Source organism: Zeus faber, assembly GCF_960531495.2.
Source record: "Zeus faber genome assembly, chromosome: 11".
Classification (NCBI taxonomy): Eukaryota; Metazoa; Chordata; class Actinopteri; order Zeiformes; family Zeidae; genus Zeus; species Zeus faber.
In genome coordinates, this window is record NC_137205.1 from 11,091,509 (window position 1) to 11,117,647 (window position 26,139).

The 26,139-nt window shown below is 43.1% G+C and overlaps 1 protein-coding gene across 2 annotated transcripts; it reads right to left on the reverse strand.

The window, feature by feature from the left end:
- Nucleotides 1-1,424: 1,424 nt before the first annotated feature.
- On the reverse strand, nucleotides 1,425-26,090 carry xpnpep3 (X-prolyl aminopeptidase 3, mitochondrial). 2 transcript variants are annotated; one of them, XM_080009768.1, is made up of 11 exons: nucleotides 25,799-26,090; nucleotides 25,502-25,624; nucleotides 24,931-25,118; nucleotides 21,134-21,353; nucleotides 15,725-15,909; nucleotides 15,538-15,600; nucleotides 15,061-15,174; nucleotides 11,691-11,776; nucleotides 8,432-8,606; nucleotides 5,090-5,210; nucleotides 1,425-3,616 (listed from the first exon to the last, which is right to left on the reverse strand). In XM_080009768.1, exons 1-11 carry the CDS (start codon nucleotides 25,866-25,868, stop codon nucleotides 3,450-3,452), a joined length of 1,512 nt encoding a protein of 503 aa, XP_079865894.1. In that variant the 5' UTR covers nucleotides 25,869-26,090; the 3' UTR covers nucleotides 1,425-3,449. The 2 variants fall into 2 exon arrangements, with proteins under 2 accessions (XP_079865894.1, XP_079865893.1); XM_080009767.1 differs by having other exon boundaries at nucleotides 8,423-8,606.
- Between the last annotated feature and the right edge of the window lie 49 nt (nucleotides 26,091-26,139).

Sequence of the window (26,139 nt, forward strand, 5' to 3'; positions counted from 1 at the left end):
AAACGACGACGGTCGCAAAAAAATGGCTTGTATTTTTTTTTTTTTTTGACGTGGAAAGCCAAGATTATTTGGGCAACACCCCCCCCCCAAAAAATATTTTGGGTTCCCAAAATCCTTTCATTGACTCTTTGTGATGGAGAATGCCCCCCCTCGCAGATGCCCCCCCTTTCTCTATGTGGACCCCGGTCTGTGGCTGCTCTCCCCGGGCTCCGCCGCCGACACACCGCCACACCGCGCGTTCATTTCCCCCCCCCCTCCTCCTCCTCTCCGCCGCTTCTCCGTCGGCGGAATATTCAGAATATCTTCCCCGTCTTCCGCCTTTCCTCTCCGGCTCCCCCTTCCTCGGGGTTTCCTCAGTATTTCCTTTCTGTGGCACCGCTCCGTCTCTCTATCTCGCTCTCGCTCTCTCTCGCTCTTTTCTTCTTCTTCTTCTTTTTTTTTTTTTTTTTTTTTGTTCCGCCTTATCTTTTTTGGGGGGGTTAAGGCTTTTTTTTTTTTTAATTTTCCTCCGATTCGCCCTCGCTGCTCGGACACGGTTCCGCCTCTGTCACCGGCGGCCCCCGGGGTGGTTGTTATCGGCGCCGAAGTGGCTCCTTCTCTCGGTGTCTCCCGTTTCTTACGGTCTGTCCGCACAAACAAAATGGCGGCTTGTTGTTTCTACTCCTCTGATACGGGGGGGAGGAGGGGGAGGGTTGGAGGTACGGCGACATTAGGCGTGAAGAGGGGGGGGGGTTGATGGGGGTTGGTTGCTGCTCGGGATTGGCCGGAATACGGTTCGTAGTCGCTCGGAATTGCACTAATCACGCAATAATCTGTGGAGGACAGCGGGGCTTCACCTGACACACACCGCGTTGCGATCGCTAACACTCTAGTAACACCGTGGTGACACCGGAACGCGCCCGTCAATGCAATTTTGTGCCTTTTAAAGTGTGAATCCGTCACGTTATTTTGTAAAAGGAAAGAAAATCTGATTTTAGACATCTATCTCGTTTTCATCCAGCCTCACTTTTATCAGAATCAGCCATTCAATGTATTGACGTTATGGGCTGTTTTGACCAATCGTTGGTGGCGGGGTCCGCCGCCCCCGCAAAAACGCACGCCGCTGTGAATTTGATAAACCAGCGTTGATATATAGAACAGTAAACTGTCGATATGGGTGTACACCCAAAAAAACGAACAGCACTTTAGGATGAATATACAGTATAAAGTATATCCCATCCCCCAATGACCAAAAAAAACCCCAAACTAATCAAATCGATCAGAAGGCAAACTTTCTAGAAAGAAAGGGTCTTAAAATAGAGCGCAGACAAGGATAAAAACGCTTGTTGGAAAATAAAGAAATTAAAAACGTTGCCGTTTCAAATGGAATTCTGGGTGTGTAACCCACCGAATACAATCTTATGGATTTGCGCTTTAATGTTTTTTTCCCTCAAACAAAATCAATTTCAAAACAAAACATAAAAGGACACTTTCTCTTGAGAGGTTACAGTTCTCGGTTGCTTTAACACATTTTCTAAAACATTGTCAGCAGTCTGACAACTGTAAGAGCAATCTTCACATCACGTCAAAAATACAGTACAAATGACCTGCAAAGGGCTCATGTCTCAAAATGAAACAAATCAGTGTCACCAAAAGGAAAATGACCTTTATCATGCTTAAACCAACCACCTTGAAAGTATGAGATAATGATGCAATGCTAACAGTTATCAACGTTATTATAATAGTTCAAATACAATACTGTCCAATTATGTCAAAGAACATGGCGGAGTTGGGGCTACAAAATGTAATTGTATGTTCTACAGTAAACAAAAATACAATCTTGCTGAACAAAGAACAGAAAAAGAGCATGTAAATCATAACCCACTCCTACCAAACCAACGCATTCTAATGTTCCTGTGCAGAAGCAGGCTCTTGCCTCCGTCTTTCTGCTTGTTCCATATTCCACAACTGCAGCAAGACATTACAATACCACAATTACTGCAATTTATGTAAAATATATATATATTTGACAGTTTACTAACTGTTTATAGACAGATTTATTCACAGACTTAACATATAGAAATTAGAATAACATTATTAAACAGATAATAAAAACAGACGTTAAAACTAAATAAGGGCCAATTGTAGATGATTGTCCTAGCATTTGAATTTTGTGTTGAAATGATGATAGTGGTGTGACCAAATGATTTAATGGTGCAGAGTATTTCACCCCGTTTGAGAACTTTGATGGCAATTTGACGATTGCGCTCAAGCAATTGAGGAAAAACCGCAACACGGCCAATGTCAATCTAGAGCTCCCAATCCCACACGAGACAAACCTGCTTCATTCAATAGTATCAGTATACGAGAGATCACGTTTTTGGACCTCCTCACCAACTTAATTTTCCTTAGATCCACCAATATTATGCTCTGTGCCAAAGCAAAGGAAGGAACGTGCGTGTACACACACACACACACACACACACACACACACACACACACACACACACACACACACACACACACACACACACACACACACACACACACACACACACACACACACACACACACACACAGCATATTCAAACCCATTTGATGCACTGCTGTATCTCATCAGGAGTAGCCTGTATTTGAACTTTGTATTTCTATTCCTACTTAAAATCACCTAGATGCATAAATATGAAGTGTCCTGTGGACAATGCAAGTGTTTTTACAAATAAGTTGAACAGAAAAGGAGAGCACGGACACACACACACACACACACACACACACACACACACACACACACACACACACACACACACACACACACACACACACACACACACACACACACACACACACACTTCAGTGCCTTTATGTAACTTAATTGATGCCATGATTTCAAATAAATCTGTGTTCTAAACAGGAGGCAGACATCTTTCTGCATAAGGTACAGTGACCTCTCCAACATGCTTCTCACAATATTGCTGATCTGCAACAAACTTGCCTACTGGAATCATTCACATGATGATTGGATCTTATCTATGGTATTAGATCAGGTGTTAGTTAAAGAAGTTAAAATTTAAATTTAAATGAAAGGGGTGGGGGGAAAAAAAAATGTATCTCAGTATATATTCCAGTTTCATATCAGACATTTTAGGCTGATGCTCTGATGCAAAGAATCTGAGGGACTGTGCAGAAAGGGATTAAAAGTGTTGCTCCTGTGCACTATGTTGTGTTGGGGTATGATTATTGAAGCGATGAGACATCTTCTGTAACTACTACGCCATCCACCCCAAAACTGCCGACCTGGCCTAAGAACGTCCGGACCGGAGTTCCCTCCTGAGTACTGCTGGTGATAAGGAGGAGCAGACTCAGTTATGGCGCGACTGTGTTCAGGATGTTCCCGAACATCCTGTTTTCGCCAAACTTGTTCTTTCTACGTTTGGTTTGTTAGCCACGGCTTGGTTTGTCCCTCCCCGCCCCTATCTCTGGGCACAGGCTGCCTCCACGTCGGCGATGGTCTTTGGTGCATCCGAGGATAGAATCAGGGGTCCCCCTTTGTCGCGGATCACCACGTCGTCCTCGATCCTGATCCCCAGGCCGCGGAATCGCTCGGGAGCTCGGGTGTCGTCTTCGGAGATGTACAGCCCTGGGGTGAGACAGGGAGAGAATTGTCGTCACCACCACCAGCACAACAACAACAACAACAACAACAACAACCTGTTGTCTTTCTCGTGAGCCATAGAGACAGAAACATTCCCTGGCAGACAGAAAGACAGCAATTTCTATGAATAAAGTTTGTTGTTTGAGTATAGAGGTGTATTGTTTTAAGAATTAATACGTCATTTGCAAATATGCAGATGATGAATGCGGGCGTTAAAGTTGGTCAGAGACGCCATCCATATGTGTTCCAGCAGTATTTTCTCAATGAATGCAACAAAGATCCCCGTAAAACTTTGGCTGCTGATTGGATGAACACACTGTGAGTTGGGTGGTCCTTGGTACTGGCTCCCTTTTTCAAACAGGAAAAATTTGGTAGAAAATGTATAAACACCTGGTACCATCAGAATGATGGTTGGAGCAATGGCCTTCGAGGGGTGTTCGCCCCTTTTTCTTATCTTTACGTCATATAATCGACACCCAGAACATTCCAACCTTATTCCACTGAAAGATGGTTCTGAAGCCATTTCAAGCAATATTTGATCACACAGCTTAATAGTTTGATCCAAGTTTCATGTACCAGGCGCATCTGTTGAGCGACTTCATTAGCATAAAATTGAGCTTGAGTCTACTGTATCTAGATTCAGACCTATGAACACACAGAACATCACAGTCGTCTGCATGCTTCAGAAACTGCGTGACCGCATCTCCTGCTCTGCATAGCAGATTAATAGAAAGTGGAGAGGTGTCTCCTCTCACATCTTTTTTACTTTCTCGTGTAGAGCAGGTGTTGTGCCTGCGCAGTGCATGATGGATGCAGAATGACAAGCTGCGCTGTGTGTTCACAGGTCTTAATCTGAATACAGTGGACTCCACCTCAACTTTACGCTCATGAATCCATCCCAAAAAGCACGCCTGGCTCTCATAGCATGGGTCGAACTGAAAAGTTAGGTGTTGAGGATCAAATGTGAATCAAGATTCAATATCACGGGAACATCCTGTGGGGAGCACTGTTTAGGTGGAATAAGAGAGGTTATAAACAGGCCGCCATGATTGACAACAGGAAGCCAAAAACGAAAAAGCGACTAACTCACAATTTGTCCATCCAATCAGCTGCTGACAGAGTTTCTGTCATCGGAAAAACAACTCGTTCTAAGAATAACTGTCAATAGGACAGTTTGTGAGGTCCGGCACCTCCCCTGTGTCCGAAATGAATTCAGTTAGAATGTAGACTGCAACTCCGACAAGATCTCAACATGTCTCCTGGGTGGATCCGCAACTGTATTCATAGATGTCCACGTGTGATCCACTTTGGAAATCTTCGGAGACAACTAGACTTAAGAGCTTGAAAGCGATAGAGATGTACGACAAAAAGGGTGTCGATTCTTATTTTAGACGGTTTTATGTATGAGTGCTCATTGTTTACAGAACGGTTTCCTCAGTAATCTCAACTTCTCAGTACCTGGCTCAATGGTGATGGCCATGCCTGGCTGCAGGGGCTGGGAGCGGGATATCTCCGGAGTGTCATGGACATCCATGCCCAGGTAATGACCAACGTGGTGAGGGCAGTACTTCCTCGCAGCCTGACAGGAAGGGGAAAATAATACATTATGTGAAAAAAAACCCACACACACACAAAAAAAAAATCATAATTAATAAAAAAAAAAAGCAAGGGCTGTGTGATGTCCATACCTTCTGGACATCTCACACAGTTAGCTTTAAACAAACCAGAAAAAAAACAAAAACATCTTCCTCACTGGATGTTTCTGGGTACACACATCTACATTTCTTAGTCATTCTTGAAAGATTTGGACAACCTAATCGAATCCCCATTTGGCAGTTAAGACAACGTATAGAAAGGGAGCCATTTCGCTTTTTTAATGATAAAAAAAGATTGTTAAAAGCACAAATGATGACTTTTTTGTTCCAAAATATAGCATTTTTAATTCCTGCTAGTATTAGAAGCGGCCCACTAATAACATAGCTCGTGTCACTGAGCAACTTTGGAATGGCCGATTCTTGTTGCCGATGTACCTTATAATACACTGGAGGGAAATTATAACGGTGATACTAAAATTATCCAGTTTACATATTATAAAGCAGGTATCGAGTCACACCCAGAGTTGAGTACTACTCCGAAAGTGCAATTTCTTCAAAAGAGTACTTCATTATATGTAAATGAGTAGATGTAACTAGTTACTTCTGCCTCTGGTTACTATGGTAGCAGACACTGCAAGCTCTGCTGCTGCGGCTTCTGCACAAAAAAAAAAAAAAGGTCTGCTCAGAGCCACAAAGTCAAAAACGAATATAACAGGCAGCTTTGAACAACACAAATATTAAATATTGTTATAGAGACAAACAAATGCGGACATTAGGTGGATTGTTTAAGAAATGCAAATTTCTTAAACAATCCACAATCCAAATTGCATTTAAAAACAGAAAACAGTTCCATCTCGCATCCTGAAGGACCGCTAAGATGTCCGGTCATGCTGTCGGCTTTAAATATCTAGTCAAGTAACAGGGGGAAGGGATAAAATAAGTCATGATCCGCCGCCATGGTCTTATTCATTACATCACGGCAGAAGAGCATCTTCATAGTCAGATGGACCGCCTGGACCATGTTATGAAAAGATTGCGCTTCTAATCTCTGCATCGCTTATGTTGGATCAACTTGACGTTAAATACCTCCATCATAATCAGAGGTGGAAGATTCCAGGCTCAGAAAGTAAAAGTCCTGCCATCTTTTTTTGCTCCACCCATTCACTGATGCAGCTGATTTCATTCAGTAGTTGGACCTCTGGTTTCATTAAATCAGCCAATATACATGGTTGCCTCAAAATCCAGAGTAGAATTTTACTTTCTGAATCTGGATTTTGGGGACCTTAGTCCCCAAAACATGTTTTTGAAGTTTTTTGCTGAAAATACCACTCAGATTATGCATTCTAGCCATTCTTACAAGCCTCTAAAACCCTCCTGCACCAGGACGCTCAGTTTCAGTTGGTGGTGCCTCCCTCCTTAGGCCTCTTGTTCTGTTTGATTTGAGCTTGACTTCCCTTGTATTTAGTCCGTAAACTTTTACTGATTTCACCTTATCACCACACCAAAATCTGTTTCTGAACAAATTTGTGGTGAGAAATAAGGAATCTAGTTGCTGAATCCTTCCTATGAGATCTACAAGGCCTAATTCAAAAGTTTGTACCAACTTTTGCTGTTGGGCTCGAAGTTTTCATAATAGGTTCCCTTTAAACAAGTTATTTTAGTAGTGATAGAACTAAACCAGGACATTCCTCATTCCGGGACCATCCCAAACAACTTGATAATACAATGATGAAAACTTAAAAATCGCATCTTCCCTCATAGTCCTGTCATATCAAGAAACATGCCAGTTGTATAATCTGCCATTGTAGGGTTGTATTGTAGGGTCCAATGTCTATTTTGAATTTAGGCAATGGTTTCCAAAGACTGAGGAATAACCTTTGGTAATATAATCATAACCATCATAAACAATCAGAACACATTTTAGGAGCTATCACCTAAATTCTGCTGTAGAAATGTAACCACTATGGAAGACAATTGGACAAATTCCAAATCTTACCATGGGCTCTTAAGGTTTTCACAGTAGCATCCATAACCAAGCCTTTGCCAAAATCTGTTACCTGCCACTGATTAATGTCCATGTTAATGTCTAACACTGTCGTGGTACAATAATAAACCCTTTTCATGATGATTAAAATGGCTGAAATATAGATGACTTACTATTGGTTCAGAAAAAAAGAAATTGTGCTTTAAATGATAGAACTTTGGATGACAAAAGCCAAATAGGGGAGTTATCATGTTCCCTTCTGATGTAGCATTTGATGCTCTGGCTGTATACTTCTATTGTAAGGAAGGTAGACACGAAGGAGAAGGCAATGATACAATGGGCTGATAATTATGAAACAAGTTTTTAATCTAGATATAACGTGTGGAAATGTAAACATTCTCCGGGTCTTTTATCCCAACAAAACTATGAAAACCTTGCAAACGCGCTTTATTTTAGACAAAATTGACTAAATGTTGCTTTAATGAGGGATTGGCATACCAGCCTGCGATGCGTCCTAAACAAACACTTTGTTATTTTACCCCCGTAGCTCCACAGACATTTACACTGATTTTTTTTAGAATAAGAATAAGAATAACTGTACATTAAGCCGGGTTTGTCCGACTCATTTTATTTCCCCCAAATGAAGAAAGCAATGCCTGTGTTTAAGGTAGTCACACTGACTTATTGTGCTTTATGAAGGGTGCAATTAGGACACCATTTAATAGTTTAAATTGGCTAGAGGAGCTTATGGGCATTTCCTGACCAAAAACCATCCGCGGGGTAAAAATAAAACACGAGACATCGTCTCCGACTCTATGGACAAAGTGAAACGTTGAAGGCGATAGTTTGATGGCAGCCTGGCTCTGAGTTATATGGCGGCTTTTCCTTCAGCAGAAGAAGGGAATGACAAATATTCTATCCCATTGACAGAATTATAAGTCAAACAATATAACAAGAGACAAAAAGCTAATGCACACTTACCAGTACTCCTTAGATAATGTTCATTTTTCCTGTTAATACACTCTTTATTCCACAATTATTGTATTAAATAGGAAATCATATTGACTTGGCTCACAGCACTCAAAACGTGTCAATTTGATTTGTCAAGAGGCATCTTTAGTGCACTTATACAGACTATATACACATCAATTATCAGCACACAAGAAATAAACTTCCAATCCTATATAAATTAATGGTGTAAATATATTCTACCGTAAGCACATCAGCATCACTGGTACTGGCTTTGGCAATTCCCAGTTGTCTCAGTTGTCTTCCCAGCAGGGCCAGCATGGTGCTGTAAATGTGGTCCAGACTGACTCCGGGGGAACACATGGACAGACAGGACTGCTGGACCTCCAGGACGGCCTCATACAGCTCTGCCTGGGCTGGGCTGAACCTTGGTAAATAGGAAAAATAAGAAAAGATTTGTTTGGGAAGCTGAGAAAACTAGTGAAGTCAGGAGGTACAGTGTCAGTCTGAGGGATGAGACAGATGGTCTCGAACTAGCCATTGTTATATTGTGTAAATTTTCCCTCTCCACGCTTAGAATGCTGTTTTAATAATATCACTAGGTAATCTCAACCAGGTGAAACACACCTAGTGCCTATGAAAGTCACCATGGAAAAATGTTCATAAAATAAACAGTCTATTTGCATTGTTGCAATAAAGTCATGAAAAATATTCTTCACCCCTTTTGGGAATGGATTGGATGGAACACAACTGATCCAGAAGGTGTGCCACAGAGGCCCAACAGACTGAATTGGAACACAATGAATGACTCTTCGGAATGCCAAACTGTAACATTGTTACACTTATTCCATCATATGAAAGAAACAGAGGTGGGAAAATTCCAGGTTTTGCCACAGATTGGGAGGTGACCTCCCAGAATGCTACCATAGATCAGACTGCAGTGGCGGTGACGGCTATACAAATTCCAGCCAGGAAATGATTGTACCATACAAAAGGGTGAAAGAGTTCTCAAAGAATACCTGTAAGCCTTGGATTAAAAAAAATATATATATTTTTTTAAAGAACATTAAATGATAAGAAAATCAGGAGATGCAGAATAAAAAAATCTTTCAAATATAACTCAAAGCAAATTAAAGAGGCAATGAGGACGTGAAAAGAAAAAAAAAAAAAAAAAGAGTGGAATATCCGTTTCAGGGAGGACCAAGGTCAATGTTATCACGCTCGATTGCTCCTGGTGCCGGCCCACACTTGGAGGAATACTGCGGACATTTTGAGCCCTGTGACAGCTTTTATAGTAGATTTGACAAAAAACACTTCAGAGCATTGGGTTTACTCCCCAGTCCCAATGAAAAATGCCTGAGTTTTCCTTTAAGAGTGGAGGACGTTAAAGTTGAAGCTGAATAAGGCTTTTGGTCCAGATAATACGAGCAATCATACAGCGAGCCCTACAGAAGTCATCACCCATATTCCCCTGTACCTGAGAAGAACAAGCCCACAGTACCTAATAACTTCTCGCCTACGACTTCAGGACCTACGGTCATGAAATGACCTAGTGCTTTCACAGTGGAGGAGGGTGTTCAGAGTACAGGGGACTCTCTCTTCAGTTTGCTCACCAACAGAATATTAGAGTGGATGATGCTATCCTGACGCTACTCTCACCGAGGCCCCAAAGTCCTACAGTATGTCAAATACACGCTTGTTGATTTCTCCAGGCGTATTTAATACAATCCCACCAAATGTAAATACTGTCGTCTTAATCCTAACATTTGTCCTCATTCACAAAAACATGCATTTAATCATAATTGACTGTGAAGATTAGTTATAAACATTTCTAAGAACATGGTGGGATTCATTAACATTATTTATCTTAATTCGTTCTTAGGGACCATCAACATGTATATGTGTTTGAAAGGCATTATGCAGATGAGAATTCTTCTTTAAATGCATATTCCTTATGAAATAAAGTCAATGAAATTAGTTAAACATCATAAACAACAACACGTTTAAGTAAAAACCACAGCAATGGGATATATTCACGTCTGTCCAGACTCTCTTCCCCTCGTACCCCATCTCACCCCTCAGCCCTCGCCTCCGTTTGTCAGGGACACTTAATTTTGAGTGCAAGGGAAAAAGGGAAAGACCATTGAGGGACACTTGGTGGAGGGAATACAAATACCACCACCTTTGGGATGCACTCTTTCCATTTCCTGTTGCCGCCAACGTCGCTGGCCAGCTGTCGCTGTCTTTGTAGCAACATTTTCAGAAAAGTCAATGTAACAAAAGCTTTCATTTATCTAACTTTTAGCTTGAATCTTAGGAGATTCACAAGCCCAATACAATAAATTTCAGGCGATAGTTGATCGTAGAAACTTGTTTGCGGTGTGAATTTGTCATATTAGACATATACAGTACATTTTCCCACAGTAGAGAAACGTTCGCCGAGCACATGTTTAATGACAGCCAAGGCTCTTTTCCCTTAACAAACTAGTGTTAATGACTCAGTCCTCAATGTTTTCACACCTGCTTCATTGAGTCAGAATTGAACTTCAATTATTTTACTTGGTCATACCAATATGTTGTTGATCATGAAACCAGAAAAGGGCCAGTCACAGAGATTTTCACAGATAATGGGTCCACCACCTTGAGACCTGACACGCTATCCTAAGTATAGTTTACTTTGTTGAGGTTTCATTTGAGGATGTTAAGGAGGAAGCCTTTGAGGAAGAGGGTAATGTGTACAGATTTAGTAGCTGAGGCGGGGCACTGTGGCCGACTGACATGCATTAGACCAGTGGAGATAGGCGTGGCCAAAACAACTATCGTCATTCCAGATAGCAATTAGACCATGATGATAGCAAGCGGGGGATGTTAGCCACTGAGGAGGCCCCCAAATGATCATTAAGCATGTATTAACAATGCCAGTGGATTAAGTCACATTATAAATCCCCGGAGGGGAATTCCGCGGTGGTCATTTTGGATAGCTGGGTGCCACCGGGCATGTTCAAGTGGAGGTAGTTAAGGACTAGGGCCAGATGTGGGTGTGGAAGAGGGTGGTTCTGGGATGCCAGACCTCACTATTGAGACCTGTGGAGATTTAGTGGGTCTAATTCTGAAAAAGATCGGGGAAAGAATGAGCCAATCGAGCCACTTTAGTGAAACACTCATACTGGCACTCATAGTAGTAGCCAAATAAACTATTTGGAGCTGGTTGAATGAGACATACGATGGTGGAGCAACCTAATTATTAGCGCGATGAATTTACAATCGCATCCTATGTATTATAGTAAGTTAAAGGACACAATTTTCAATAGGTCACTTTGCATTCATTTCGATGGAGAGAATGGGTGGCATTTTTTTTTGTTCTATTTAAATCCAAGGACACTTCGCTGAGAGCATGTGCTCTTTTTCCATGAACCCGCCGGTACATAATTAAAGTTACTCCCTTTCTCGCCGTACAGTCTCCTGCCTTCCCATTTTGTAACATGCAAGGTGTTATGAAGATGCTACTTACTTTCCATTCACTGGCCAAGTACGGGTGATATCACTGACGTAGCCAAAGTATTCACAACCACCGTCAAGCAGCACCATTTCACCAGTCTGGTGGCAAAAGCAAGCAACAATCAAGACTCCGGAGAATATTTTATAAGTTCAGGTTCAAGAGATTATTTGTCATATACATACACATACAGTTGTGCATATATGCAGTGAAATGTCATGACACCCGGCGATTACACACAAGCTCTAAAAGCTCGAAAAATACTCAAATGTGTGTAATCAGACCTGCCAACCTTGGGAAAATATTTTGAGTACCACAATAGTGTAACAGGGAGTCTCCGTGGTGTTTGAGTTACTGCAGCTCAATGACTCCATCAGTTATTCAAACCGTAACCGTGTAACAAGGCTCATCACATCGTATGCAAGCTACTACTGATAACTATATACAGTTTACAAATTAATCTCATTTGGATTTACCCCTTGAAATGAATAATGTTACCGAACATGTTTACCAACTAGAGATGCACCGATTGCAATTTTCTTGGCGGATTCCTATTTCTGAATTTTTTATGGAACAATAATAGAACATGAAACGGTGTGTTCCAATAAAATTGAATATGTGAATGTCACCAAGTTTCAGTATAATTCAACCTATAATTCTCACTGAGTTATATGCTCTTGCGGCCGCGTCCAGTGAGGTTGGCCACAGTCCCACAGACCTTAAACTTCTTAATATTTGCAACTGTAGTCACAGGAACATCAAGCTGCTTGGAGATGGTCTTAAAGCCTTTACCTTTAACATGCTTGTCTATAAGTTTCTTTCTGAACTCCTTTGCTTTCTATGGTCCATGTTCAGTGTGGTGCACACAATGATACGAAACAGCAGAGTGACTACTTTTCTCCATTTGAATAGGCTGGATGACTGATTATAAGATTAAAGACGTATGATACCAATTAAAGAAAACCGTTAGTTTGAAATATCACAATAATCCAGTTATTCATAATCTTTTCTAAGGGGTCCCAACAAATCTGTTCAGGCCATTTTAGAATATAATTGATCTCTTTAGCGATGATTTATCTATTTTTACAGTTTCTTTGCTTTACTGTATGTCATACCAAAGGCATGCAGGTATATGTACATGAGAAAATTGCTTTTAAATTCATCACTTTTCAGGAGGAATTAAGCATTGTTTCAGTGCTGTAAGGGTACCAACAAATTTGTCCACATCTGTATATCTGACATTGATTGGCCGGTGAAAATTTTTTTCGGACATAGCCGATCGATCGGTGCATATCACGTTTTATATTTTAACACCACAGTCACATTTTTGTGCTTTATTATAACTCTTCCACTTCCCATTTTACCTCAAAATGCAGCGTTATGCCTCAGTGGATAATAAAGTACCACTGTGTGTCAGCGGATGTTGATCTCCCTAGGGCTTACAGAACCACAGGTCGCAGCATCTGGTCCAATCCGAGGGATGTGGTTTAAATACCCAATAAATGTACAGTATTGTTTTGGATTGATTGCCATCATTAAATTACAATAATTATACATACATACAGTGGGGCAAAAAAGTATTTAGTCAGCCACCAATTGTGCAAGTTCTCCCACTTACAAAGATGAGAGAGGCCTGTAATTTTCATCATAGGTACACTTCGGCTATGAGAGACAGAATGGGGAGAAAGAATCCAGGAAATCACATTGTAGGATTTTTAATGAATTAATTGGTAAATTCCTCGGTAAAATAAGTATTTGGTCACCTTCAAACAAGCAAGATTTCTGGCTTTCACAGACCTGGAACTTTTTCTTTAAGAGGCTCCTCTGTCCTCCACTCGTTACCTGTATTAATGGCACCTGTTTGAACTCGTTATCAGTATAAAAGACACCTGTCCACAACCTCAAACAGTCACACTCCAAACTCCACTATGGCCAAGACCAAAGAGCTGTCAAAGGACACCAGAAACAAAATTGTAGACCTGCACCAGGCTGGGAAGACTGAATCTGCAATAGGTAAGCAGCTTGTTGTGAAGAAATCAACTGTGGGAGCAATTATTAGAAAATGGAAGACATACAAGACCACTGATAATCTCCCTCGATCTGGGCCTCCACGCAAGATCTCACCCCATGGGGTCAAAATGATCACAAGAACGGTGAGCAAACATCCCAGAAGCACACGGGGGGACCTAGTGAATGACCTGCAGAGAGCTGGGACCAAAGTAACAAATGCAACCATCAGTAACAGACCACGTCGTCAGGGACTCAAATCCTGCAGTGCCAGACGTGTCCCCCTGCTTAAGCCAGTACATGTCCAGGCCCGTCTGAAGTTTGCTAGAGAGAATTTGGATGATCCAGAAGAGGATTGGGAGAATGTCATATGGTCAGATGAAACCAAAATAGAACTTTTTGGTAAAAACTCAACTTGTCATGTTTGGAGGAGAAAGAAAGCTGAGTTACATCCAAAGAACACCATACCTACTGTGAAGCATGGGGGTGGAAACATCGTGCTTTGGGGCTGTTTTTCTGCAAAGGGACCAGGACGACTGATCCGTGTAAAGGAAAGAATGAATGGGGCCATGTATCGTGAGATTTTGAGTGAAAACCTTCTTCCATCAGGAAGGCCATTGAAGATGAAACGTGGCTGGGTCTTTCAGCATGACAATGATCCCAAACACACCGCCCCGGCAACGAAGGAGTGGCTTCGTAAGAAGCATTTCAAGGTCCTGGAGTGGCCTAGCCAGTCTCCAGATCTCAACCCCATAGAAAATCTTTGGAGGGAGTTGAAAGTCCGTGTTGCCCAGCGACAGCCCCAAAACATCACTGCTCTAGAGGAGATCTGCATGGAGGAATGGGCCAAAATACCAGCAACAGTGTGTGAAAACCTTGTGAAGACTTACAGAAAACGTTTGACCTCTGTCATTGCAAACAAAGGGTATATAACAAAGTATTGAGATGAACTTTTGTTATTGACCAAATACTTATTGTCCACCATAATTTGCCACTAAATTCTTTAAAAATCAGACAATGTGATTTTCTGGATTTTTTTTCTCATTTTGTCTCTCATAGTCGAAGTGAACCTATGATGAAAATAACAGGCCTCTCTCATCTTTTTAAGTGGGAGAACTTGCACAATTGGTGGCTGACTAAATACTTTTTTGCCCCACTGTACATAAATACATACATACATACATACATACAAACCTCTCTAATTTGACTAAGAACTGCGTAGTTGGTACACAAAATTTGTGCAGGTTGGCAGGTCTGCTAAAGGATCTTAAAAAGGCTTGTTCAAGTTCAAGAGATTATTTCATGTGAGGTCATGGGATTTATGGTACTTCGTGGCAAATTTCAGGGCACACATCTCACGCAGGTCTTCCCCCCTCACCTTGACGATCTGGTTGTTGTTAATGTAGTGCAGCGTGTTGGCTCGGTTTCCCCCGGCAACCACGGGGGGGTAAGCCAGGAAGTTGCCGCCATGGACGCGGTTCTCAAAATCGAACTGGAAGAAGACAACATCTCAAAATGTTTTATTTTTATAATCTTTTTTTTTTAATGTGACGAAGATTTGATGACTGCGATTATTTTCAGTGTCAGATATTAGAGATCCTTGTTCTTCTGATATATGTTGAAAGTCAAAAAGTGTGCTGAAAATGCAACATTAAGCAGGGTTTCTAAATTGAGAAAGGTTAGTTGATTTTCTTTTACAGCATTCATTAACAAGGCATTTGTTCAGTTTTTCACCTGTGAAACTCCAATTAACAATGCGACAGCTTCATTGAATTCAAACATTTTTCCTGAATAAATAAAATTAACAATATAATAAGAAACAAGAAAAGGAAGAAAAAAAAAATGTTTTGCAAACCTTAGCAAAGATCAGGGCCTCGTCAATGTCCCCTTGACACATAGCCATCGTCCTCCTGAACGCCTGAAAGATTAATAAGCTGTTGAACTTTATTCATGCAAGGTTCTGTTATCTTGCTTATTTATTAAGAACACTTTTCATTGATTCAGGTACTCAACAAAAATCAGTCAAGGTTCTGAATGTCTACCTCCGCTGTGATGCGACCGGCCTTACGCATGAGAGCAACCTCGGCAGAGCTCTTAAGGGCCCGCAGGGTGTGCGTGAGGGGTCGGACAGAGTGCGTCACAGGCCCCGCCTGCAGGACCGGGTGCACATGAGTCTGATGGAGATGCAGGTGGGAGGGCTGAGAGCTGTCGTACCACACCATGGTGCCTGACAGAAAACAGAATTAGGAAGGAACAGAGGCAGAAATACATTGATCAGCCACAACATTAAATCCACCAATAATAATCACTAATATTGTGTAGCTTCGCCTCGTGCCGCCAAAACAGCTGTGATCCGTCGAGGCATGGACTCTACGAGACCTCTGAAGGTGTCCTGTGGTATCTGGCACCAAGACGTTAGCAGCAGATCCTTTAAGTCCTGTAAGTAGTGAGGTGGGGCCCCCATGGATCAGGCTTGTTGCTCCAGCACATCCCACAGATGCTCGATGGGATCACACCTTAACCCCACCGGTCCACATGATGTAAAAGAAAACATGATTCATCAGACCAGGCCACCTTCTTCCATTGTTACATGGTCCAGTTGGTCCAGCCCATTATAGGCTCTTTGGGTGGTGGACAGGGGTCAGCATTGGTACTCTGACCGGTTTGTGGCTACGCAGCCCCATACGCAGCAAGCTGCAATGCATTGTGTGTTCTTTTCTATCATAGCCAGCATTAACTTTTTCAGTAATTTGTGCTACAGTAGCTCTTTTGTGGGACAGACTAGATTTCACTCCCCACGCGCATCAATGAGCCATGGGCACCCATGACCCTGTCGCCAGTTCACTGGTTGTCGTTCCTTGGACCACTTTTGGTCAATACTAACCACGCCATGCTGGGAACACCCCACAAGACCTGCCATTTTGGAGGTGCTCTAACCCAGTCGTCTAGCCACCACAATTTGGCCCTTGTCAAAGTCTCTCAGATCCTTACGCTTGCCCATTTTTCCTGCTTCTAACACATCAATTTCAAGAACTGACTGATCACTTGCTGCCTAATATATCCCAACCCTTGACAGGTGCTATTGGAACGAGAGGATCAATGTTATTCCGTTTACCTTTCAGTGGTTTTTAATGTTGTGGCTGCTTGATGTATGGGCGAGTGCCCTTTCCTATAGCTTACATCAAGCCCTATTAAGGTCTGTTCTGAACCTCAACATTGTGAAATTGTACTGCTTCTGCTGGTAATACAAGCAGTTTGCAGACGTTGTGATTTTTCTCATTTAAAACTGCTTGAGCAGCTCCTGTTTTTTTTGTACTTTGATAAATTCTTGGTAACAAATACTTCAATTGTAGTATGAGGTCCATTACCTGCCATGCTGATGTTTACAGTATATTCTCTCACACACACACACACACACACACACACTTCCTACTGTAAGTGTTATCTTATATTGAATTGGTTGAGAAGTGTCTCTGCCTGTGCCGAAGATCACCTCTCCAGTCTGCTTGAATGACTACTGACCGGTGGACCTCACCTCGGTGGTCATGAAGTGCTTCGAGAGGCTGATTAAGGACTACATCTGCGCCTCCCTCCTCCGCACCATTGACCCACAGCAGTTTTCATACCGGCCGAACAGATCCATGCACAGCGCGGTCTCCCAGGTACTCCACACTACACTCACACCTTGGTGGCCGGAAAGGGGCCTATGTGAGATTGCTCTTCATCGACTATAGTTCAGCTTTCAATACCATAGTCCCCACCAGACTGGCTGTCAAGCTGCGGGAGCAAGGACTGAACATGCCGCTGTGTGTCTGGATCCTGGACTTCCTCAGAGCCAGGGCCCAGGTGGTTAGGGTGAGGAGGCCCACATCCAGCACTCTCATCCTGAACATTGGATCCACCCCAGGACTGCATCCTCAGACCCCTACTGTACTCCCTGTACACACATGACTGTGTGGCCAGGTCCAGCTCCAACACCATCACCTTGTTTGCTGGGGACAGCGTTGTGGTGGGCATGATCACCGACGACGACAAGGCCTACCGTGAAGATGTGGCTGACCTGTCACTCTGGTGCCAGGAAAACAGGCTCCTCCTGAACATCAGCAAAACTATGGAGCTGATTGTGGACTTCAGGAGGGGATTACAACCAAGGAATCACGCGCCTTTGATGATTAATGGGACTTCTGTCAACAGGGTGAGGAGCTTCAAGTACCTGGGTCCACATCATGGAGGACTTAACATGGACTTTACATGCAGACACCCTGGTGAGAAAGGCGAGGCAGCGTCTTTACCACCTCAGGCAGTTGAAGAAATTCAGGGTCTCGGTGAGGATCCTCAAGTCCTTCTACTCTGGAGCAGTGGAGAGCATCCTGACAGGCAACACCACTGCCTGGTTTGGGAACTGTACTGTTCAGGACAGGCGGGCCCTGCAGAAGGTGGTGCGTTTAGCACAACGTACCACTGGAACTACCCTCCCCTCCCTGCAGGACTTATACACCAGGAGGTGTAGTAGCAGAGCCTGTAGGATCATGAAGGATCCTCATCACCCCAACGACGGACTGTTCCAGCTGCTGCCATTGGGCAACCGGCTCCGCAGTCACACAGCGAGGACAGAGAGTGAGACAGAGTTTCTTCATGCAAGCCATAAGGACTGTCAATGCTGAACTTACCAGGGGCCCTCACAGAGACACTTACATAGGCCCCACTGCCTTATTGTACTGTATGTTGCATACTGTACTGCAAGTTACTGTATCACTGTTCTTGGTTACTGCATACTGCGCTGTATTGCTGTTCTGTTCGGTGTTACTGTATTACTGTGCTGTTGTATACTGTACTGTATATCTCAACACACACTACCTCACTTTATTCACATGCCACTTTACTGCACATATCTGTATATACCATAATAGTCTATTCCTTTATTTCTATTTTGTATTCCTGTTCAATATATTATTTACTCGAGTACCTTTTTACTCGTATTTTATTCTATTACTCACTGCATTACGTTTTAGGAATCAGTTAGTAATAAGTTAGCTATTGTGTTAGTACTTATTGGGCATAATCTCCGGATGCCTTGCAATGACATTTCACTGCATATATGTATATATATGAATGTGATAAACAAAACATCTTGAAAGTACGCAATGTGTGACATATACCTGCAGGTATGCACATTCTTACCCAGTTCTTTGTAATTATTTAGTTAAATATTTTCCTGCCAATCCATTGTTTGTACAGTACATTGAAAAGGTTTTCAGCTCCAAAACTAAAATATATTAAAGTATGATTTTTTCCAGCAGATCTACAAATCTTTACATTATTTCAAATGAAAAGAAGCAGTCAAAAACCTTTCAACAATTTACTAAAAATAAAAAAAAGTACTCATACCCAACTTTGCTCAGGTGCAATATATTGCCTAACCAACTCACCCAACATGTTGGTGTTCTTCTCCACCTATGTAAAAAAATAATAATAATAATAATAATATTTAAAAATAACTCCACTAATGTTACTTCTTCTTTGAAAAGGTTAGGCTGTGACTATGTTATACAGTTGGTTTCACTACTGCTGACCAAATGTACTTATCATAAGTCACTATGGACAAAAATGCCTGTTAATTATGTAATGTAATGTGGAAATTAACACAGGTTCTTCACCTGTTGATTCATTAAAGATACATACCCCCCTCTCTGAGGTCCAACGAGTGGCATGGAAGAAGCCCTGGCTGAACAAAACATGGCCATAATGAACTGGCAAAAGTCACTTGGAAGATACTGTAAATATGTAGTCTAATGAGACTAAATGGGAACATTTTGGCTTGAACACTATGTAGTACAGTATGTGTGATGCAGATCTAACACTGCACATCAACCAGATGACACCATCCCCACTGTACAGTATGACGGTGGTAGCTTCATGCCATGGGGATGCTTTTCAGCAGCAGGAACTGATAATCTGGTCAGGAGTGATTGGTTCCCAATACGGATACTAGACCCTGGATAAAAACCTGCTCCCCTCTGACAAAATGGCTCAACTGAGGAGGAAATTTGTCTTTCAGCAGGTCAACACTCCAATGTACAGTGGGAGACGAATGCTAAAGTGGCTTAAAATGCAGGCAATTCGAGTCCTTGAGGGACTTAGTCAGAGTCCTGACCTTAACCGAAAATCTGTGGCAAAACATCAAAGTTGCTGTTTGCAAGGAGGAATGCTTTGCAAGGAGGGATAAGTTAATCTTGCCCCACCACGTTGTGCAAAATGAGTAGACTCTGGGGCTATAATAGATGGTAGAGGTGTTTCAACCTAGTATTGAATAAGGGGGATGATTGATAACTTAGAAACATTGACATTTCATTTTTTTTTATTATTTAATAATTCACATTCAGATTTATTTTATTGATCCCTGTGGCAAAATTTGTCCTCTGCATTTAAGCCATCCTGTTGCTAAATGTTTTTGTAAGCAGAGAGAATTCACAGCACAGCGCTTGGGGAGAGGCAAAGCCTTGCTCAAGGGTGCAGGCAGGAGTGTGTATCTGACTTATAGGGTGGGAGGAAACCATAGCATCCACAGGAAACCCACGTGAACACACAAACTCCAATCGGGTTCGAACCCCTGAGCCACCACAAATAACAAAATAAGTGTTCCCTGTCAAATTTAACTCCAAGGTTAGGACAATCAATTATGTGAAAAAAGGGTTGGGGCTGAATAATTATGTAAAGCATTTTGAATTGCATTTGCTTGCCTGAGAGGTGCTCTATGAATAAAGTTTGATTTGATTTGAGCCAGCTGAGCCAAACAGGTAGTGGTGGAGAGCACCAAATATGACTGTGGTGTGGGAATGGTCTGGGTTGAGCAGCCACATCTGACCTGAATCTAGGTGATTGGGACCAGAGTGGCTGCCTACCTGTTGCTCGTCGGTTGGTCTAACAGGTAGCAGGCGTTTATGTTCGGCAGGCAATACGGCCGAGTGCATACTTTCAGGCCTGGGGTCGTCGCCACATGCCGGTGTGTGAGGGACGTGCGGCCGGGCAGGGGGGGAGAAGACGTCAGAAAACTGACATAGTCGAGAGATGGTCCCTGTACAGTTGCCAGATTCGCCTACCACCCACCACCCAAGTGGCGTTTCAGGGACCTCCGGCACAGACACACAGAAGACGGGGAGTTGTAAACGTCAGTTTATTGTAGAGAGTGTGCCAGCTTGAATTAGCCCAGGACCGATAGTCACATGTCATGACACAAGCTCCTCTCTTAAGTGTGTGTGGGGATGGCAGTTTTACCTGCTGCTCGTTAGAACAACCAATGACTAACGCTACTGTTGTGCAGGTCAGTAAAAGTATAGTTCTCTCCTTTCACAAAATCACGTTGCATGCCTTTACCTCTCAACAGAAAAAGGCGAGCGGTGGACAGAGATGTGGTCGACAGACAGGCAAGCACAGAGGGCTCATCCACTCACCTTTTAAGCTCCTGAGCACCAGACCCAGTTCTTCAGTGCAGTGGACCCTCTCTATGCCCGTCAGGGCAGCTGCCCCATCCTTCCCTGACCTGGGTCCATCCCATAGCTCCCTGGCCGGGTCTCTGCGGGGCACAAACAAGATCGCCTGGTCCGGCCGTCCCCTTCCATGCAAAACCAAGGCACTGTCTGGCTCAAGAATGCCAGTGAGGTAGAGGAAATCCTGTCGAGCATACAGTTCCATGTTTAAAAGTATATCCTTGCAAAGACGTTACAACAATTGCAGAGAAAACCTCCACAGGATATTGGACAAGAATGAACAGCGTGATGCAAAAGCTGCTAATGCAGTCCTGCCAACCTTGGGAAAATATTTTGAGTACCACAATAGTGTTACAGGGAGTCTCCATTGCGTTTGAGTTACTGCAGCTAAATGACGCCATCAGCTATTCACACCGTTGCCATCTTGTAATGAGGCCTCTCTCTCTCTCTCTCTCTCTCTCTCTCTCTCTCGTAAAATTTCAGGATGAACCTAAAATGCACTATAACCTTTACAGGTGAACTTAATTTGACCTTCTCTCAACTTTTGAATGCACATGTCCATCTGTTCAATGTTTCAGTTCTTTTTGCACAACTTGCTGTTCTCTCACAAGGAGCTGAACGGCAAAATTCACAACAGGTGTTTGATCCATGAATCGACCAATAGATTTCCTGGTTCAATTAGAATTGGTATTTAAACAGTCCTCTTCATCATGCTGTTCACATTTTGACATCATGAGACCAAGACGACACCTAACAACTGATCAACAGTACCTTGCCATTGCGAGGGTTCAAACAGGATGTTCTCAGAGGGAAGTGGCCATAGAGTGTCACAGAGTGTCATCAGCAGGTTCCAACAGAGATACAGAGAGACTGGAAGAGTCACAGAAAGGCATAGAAGTGGACGTCCTTTGGCCACATCCCACACTGATGAGCGCTTCATTGTGAACAGTGCCCTGCAAAACCACATGATGAATGCCACTCAACTCCAGGCACATTTAAGGGAGGTGAGAGGCACCCAAGTGTCACGTCAGACCATTTGAAACCATTTCCATCAGCGTGGTCTGCGTGCTAGACAACCTGCAAGGGTACCTGACCACACCACCAGGCACAGGCATCATCGTCTTGCATGGGCCAGGGAGCATTTACGCTGGACGAGGGACCAGTGGCCTCAGTGCTGTTCTCTGATGAAAGTCGATTCACGTTGAGCAGAAATGATGGCCGCCAACGATGTTGGAGACGTCAAGGAGAGCGCTATGCATCAGCCACTCTTGTCACCAGACAAGCCGTGGTGTTTGGTGGTGTTGTGTTGTGGGGATGGTAGCTCAGGCGGTAGAGCTGGTGGTCTAGTGATCTAAAGGTTGCTGGTTCGATCCCAGGCTCCTCCTGCTAGCATGCTGTAGTGTCCTTGAGCAAGACACTTAACCCCTAATTCCTCCTGATGGCTGCGTCCGTCGGTGTTTGAACAATTGTAAGTCACTTTGGATAAAAGCGTCTGCTAAATGAAATGTAATGGTGGTGGTGTTACAGTGTGGGCAGGTGTGTCTAGTCAATACAGAACTGCCCTACACTTTGTGAATGATTCAAGATTTTTATTCGTCACTTACATATACATACTTTTATACATATATGCAGTGAAATGTAATAATGGTACAGTGACAAGCCCATACTACCTGAATAACATCATTAATACAGTCATTGTGCCCCTGCCTGAACAACACAGGCCTAATTTCATCTTCATGGACGTCAATGCTCCAGCTCATCGAGGTGGCATCATTAGGGAACGGCTGCTGGAGACTGGGGCACCTCAAATGGAGTGGCCTGCACTTTCTCAAGACCTGAATCCCATAGAAAACCTATGGGATCAGCTGAGTCACCGTGTAGAGGTTCGTAACTCTGTACCCCAGAACATCAAGAAGAATGGTGTGTGTGAGACAACCACGTCTCATGCTGTTCACAAGTCGACTTATTGTCTGCTGAGGCATGGCACCCCACTCTTCCTGAAGGGCGGTCCTCAGGTCATTGAGGTTCTGGGGTACAGAGTCACAAGCCTCTACACGGTGACTCAGCTGATCCCATAGATTTTCTATGGGATTCAGGTCTGGAGAAAGTGCAGGCCACTCCATTTGAGGTACCCCAGTCTCCAGCAGCCGTTCCCTAATGATGCCACCTCGATGAGCTGGAGCATTGTCATCCATGAAGATGAAATTAGGCCTGTGTTGTTCAAGCAGGGGCACAATGACTGGATTAATGATGTTATTCAGGTAGTATGGGCTTGTCACTGTACCATTCAAAAAGTGTAGGGCAGTTCTGTATTGACTAGACACACCTGCCCACACTGTAACACGACTACCACCAAAGGCTCGTCTGGTGACAACAGTGGCTGATGCAGAGCGCTCTCCTTGACGTCTCCAACATCGTTGGCGGCCATCATTTCTGCTCAACGTGAATCGACTTTCATCAGAGAACAGCACTGAGGCCACTGGTTCCTCGTCCAGCGTCAATGCTCCCTGGCCCGTGCAAGACGATGATGCCTCTGCCTGGTGGTGTGGTCAGGTACCCTTGCAGGTCGTCTAGCACGCAGACCACACTGATGTAGACGGTTTTGAATGGTCTGACGTGACACTTGGGTGCCTGTCACCTCCCTTAAATGTGCCTGGAGTTGAGTGGCATTCATCATGTGGTTTTGCAGGGCACTGTTCACAATGAAGCGCTCATCAGTGTGGGATGTGGCAAAGGCATGTCCACTTCTATGCCTCTCTGTGACTCTTCCAGTCTCTCTGTATCTCTGTTGCAACCTGCTGATGACACTCTGTGACACTCTCAGCTCAGTGGTCACTTCCCTCTGAGAACATCCTGTTTGAAGCCTCACAATGGCGAGGTACTGTTGATCAATTGTTAGGTGTCGTCTTGGTCTCATGATGTCAAAATGTGAACAGCATGATGAAGAGGACTGTTTAAATACCAATTCTAATTGAACCAGGAAATCTATTGGTCGATTCATGGATCAAACACCTGTTGTGAATTTTGCCGTTCAGCTCCTTGTTAGAGAACAGCAAGTTGTGCAAAAAGTACTGAAACATTGAACAGTTGGACATCTGCATTCAAAAGTTTAGAGAAGGTCAAATTAAGTTCACCTGTAAAGGTTATAGTGCATTTTAGGTTCATCCTGAAATTTCACCTGAAAGCCGAATATCCCTAACTTTTTGTGAGTAGTGTATACATACATACACACGCACATACACACGCACATACATACATACATACATACATACATACATACATACATACATACATACATACATACATACATACACACACACACACACACACACACACACACACACACACACACACACACACACACACACACACACACACACACACACACACACATATATATATATATATATATATATATATATATATATATAAATAAATAAATATATACACACACATACATACATACATACATACATACATACATACATACATACATACATACATACATAGCCTATGCTATTAGAAAGCATGACTAGTTTCGACATAATTTGTTTGACATTGCCAACCATGAAAACGCCTCTTGCTACCTTAAAAGATACCCTTCTGAATAGCAGGTTATAATTCAGCATACAGATTTAGCAAAGCGTTAAGGTGTGACAAGGTGTGATAAAAAGCTGGAGAATAAAAAAAGCAAAAGAAGGTGAGGACAATAAAAAAAATTAAGGCAAAGGTAGAGGCACAATTCAGCTGTGAGTGTGCACCTGATTCTGATGGAAGGGGTAGGGTATGTCATTCGTCATGTAGCGGGTCGGGTGGGACAGAACAATGACCACGTGAGATGTGGAGGAGTCGTGAGGTCCGAGCCGCACCACCTGGGCCTCTATGAGGGAGGCCAGCCTGTGTCTCCGCAGCTCATACTCTGTCCGCGTCAAGCCTGGAGTCACCTCACCTGGGCATTTCAGACAGGCAAATATACAGTGTCTTGGTGTGAACACCGATCTGATCGCTTTGCAACATCCTGCAGTGTACTCTGCATGGTATTCTGTAGACTACATTCATACTTTGTAATACACTTGTTAATTGCATCATGAGGGTCCCACAATTAAATAATCTGCAGGTTAAAATACAAACAAGACTACATCTAAGGCTCTGTTCAAATAGAACAGATGTGCTGCACTAGTTGTTGTTTTTTTCATTATTATATTCTGAAACTGCTGTAAATCACATTTTGATTAAATAATTAAGTAGTTTACTCAAAAAAGGTAGATCTATAGTGCCAGCGGATGCTACTGTGAAAAGAAATCCTGGAGAGGACCATGTACATCAACTCACCGTGTTTTATGAGTTGTGGGTGGGTGAATGGGCTCGGCTGACCCAAGTATCGAGGTGGAACGGTTTTTGGTTTTAAGCTTCCTGGCTTCACAGAAATCGTCCTGCATGGGCACCAGAGACTGCCTGTAAAAAGCCAAAGAAATATAGTTAAAGCCAGGCGTCCTTTATAGGTTGCTGAGGAGCTTTGAAATAAATGACAGTCAAATCAATTCATGATAAGGCCAACCCACATAGCTCCGGCATGCAATACAGAGACCAACTTTGTTTTTATTCAGAATTGAATCCTAAAAACTGTACCTCGGCTCCAACTCAAGTGTGGCACCAATTTGACAGCTGATCGGAAGATAGTGCTCTGTGAAGGCAACATCGCTGCGAGTGGACGAGCCCTTTCGGGTCTCACCGCCTCACCATCTCAGTCCACAAGCCGATATCACACTATCGCACCATAAGTCCGAATCAAATAACACGTCAGGTATTCAATTGAAGGTTATGATTACAGTGGGGAAACTACTTTTCAGTTGTATAAACTACTTGTTTATATCACGAATGAATTAAATAATCCTGCATCCTCGTTATTGCCGCTGCTTGACAAAATATGCTGGCTGCTCTGGGGCTGGCACAAGGTGAACGTGGTGCTG

What these genes read in the sequence shown, in the direction of transcription:
- xpnpep3 (XM_080009767.1), bottom strand. Translation starts at nt 25,868, where the DNA reads ATGTTGCCTTCACAGAGCACTATCTTCCGATCAGCTGTCAAATTGGTG. An exon ending in ACACTTGAGTTGGAGCCGAG is followed by an intron (nt 25,625 to 25,798) that starts GTACAGTTTTTA and finishes GGCTTTTTACAG; the next exon opens with GCAGTCTCTGGTGCCCATGC. An exon ending in ACAACAACCAGATCGTCAAG is followed by an intron (nt 11,777 to 15,060) that starts GTGAGGGGGGAA and finishes TTTTGCCACCAG; the next exon opens with ACTGGTGAAATGGTGCTGCT.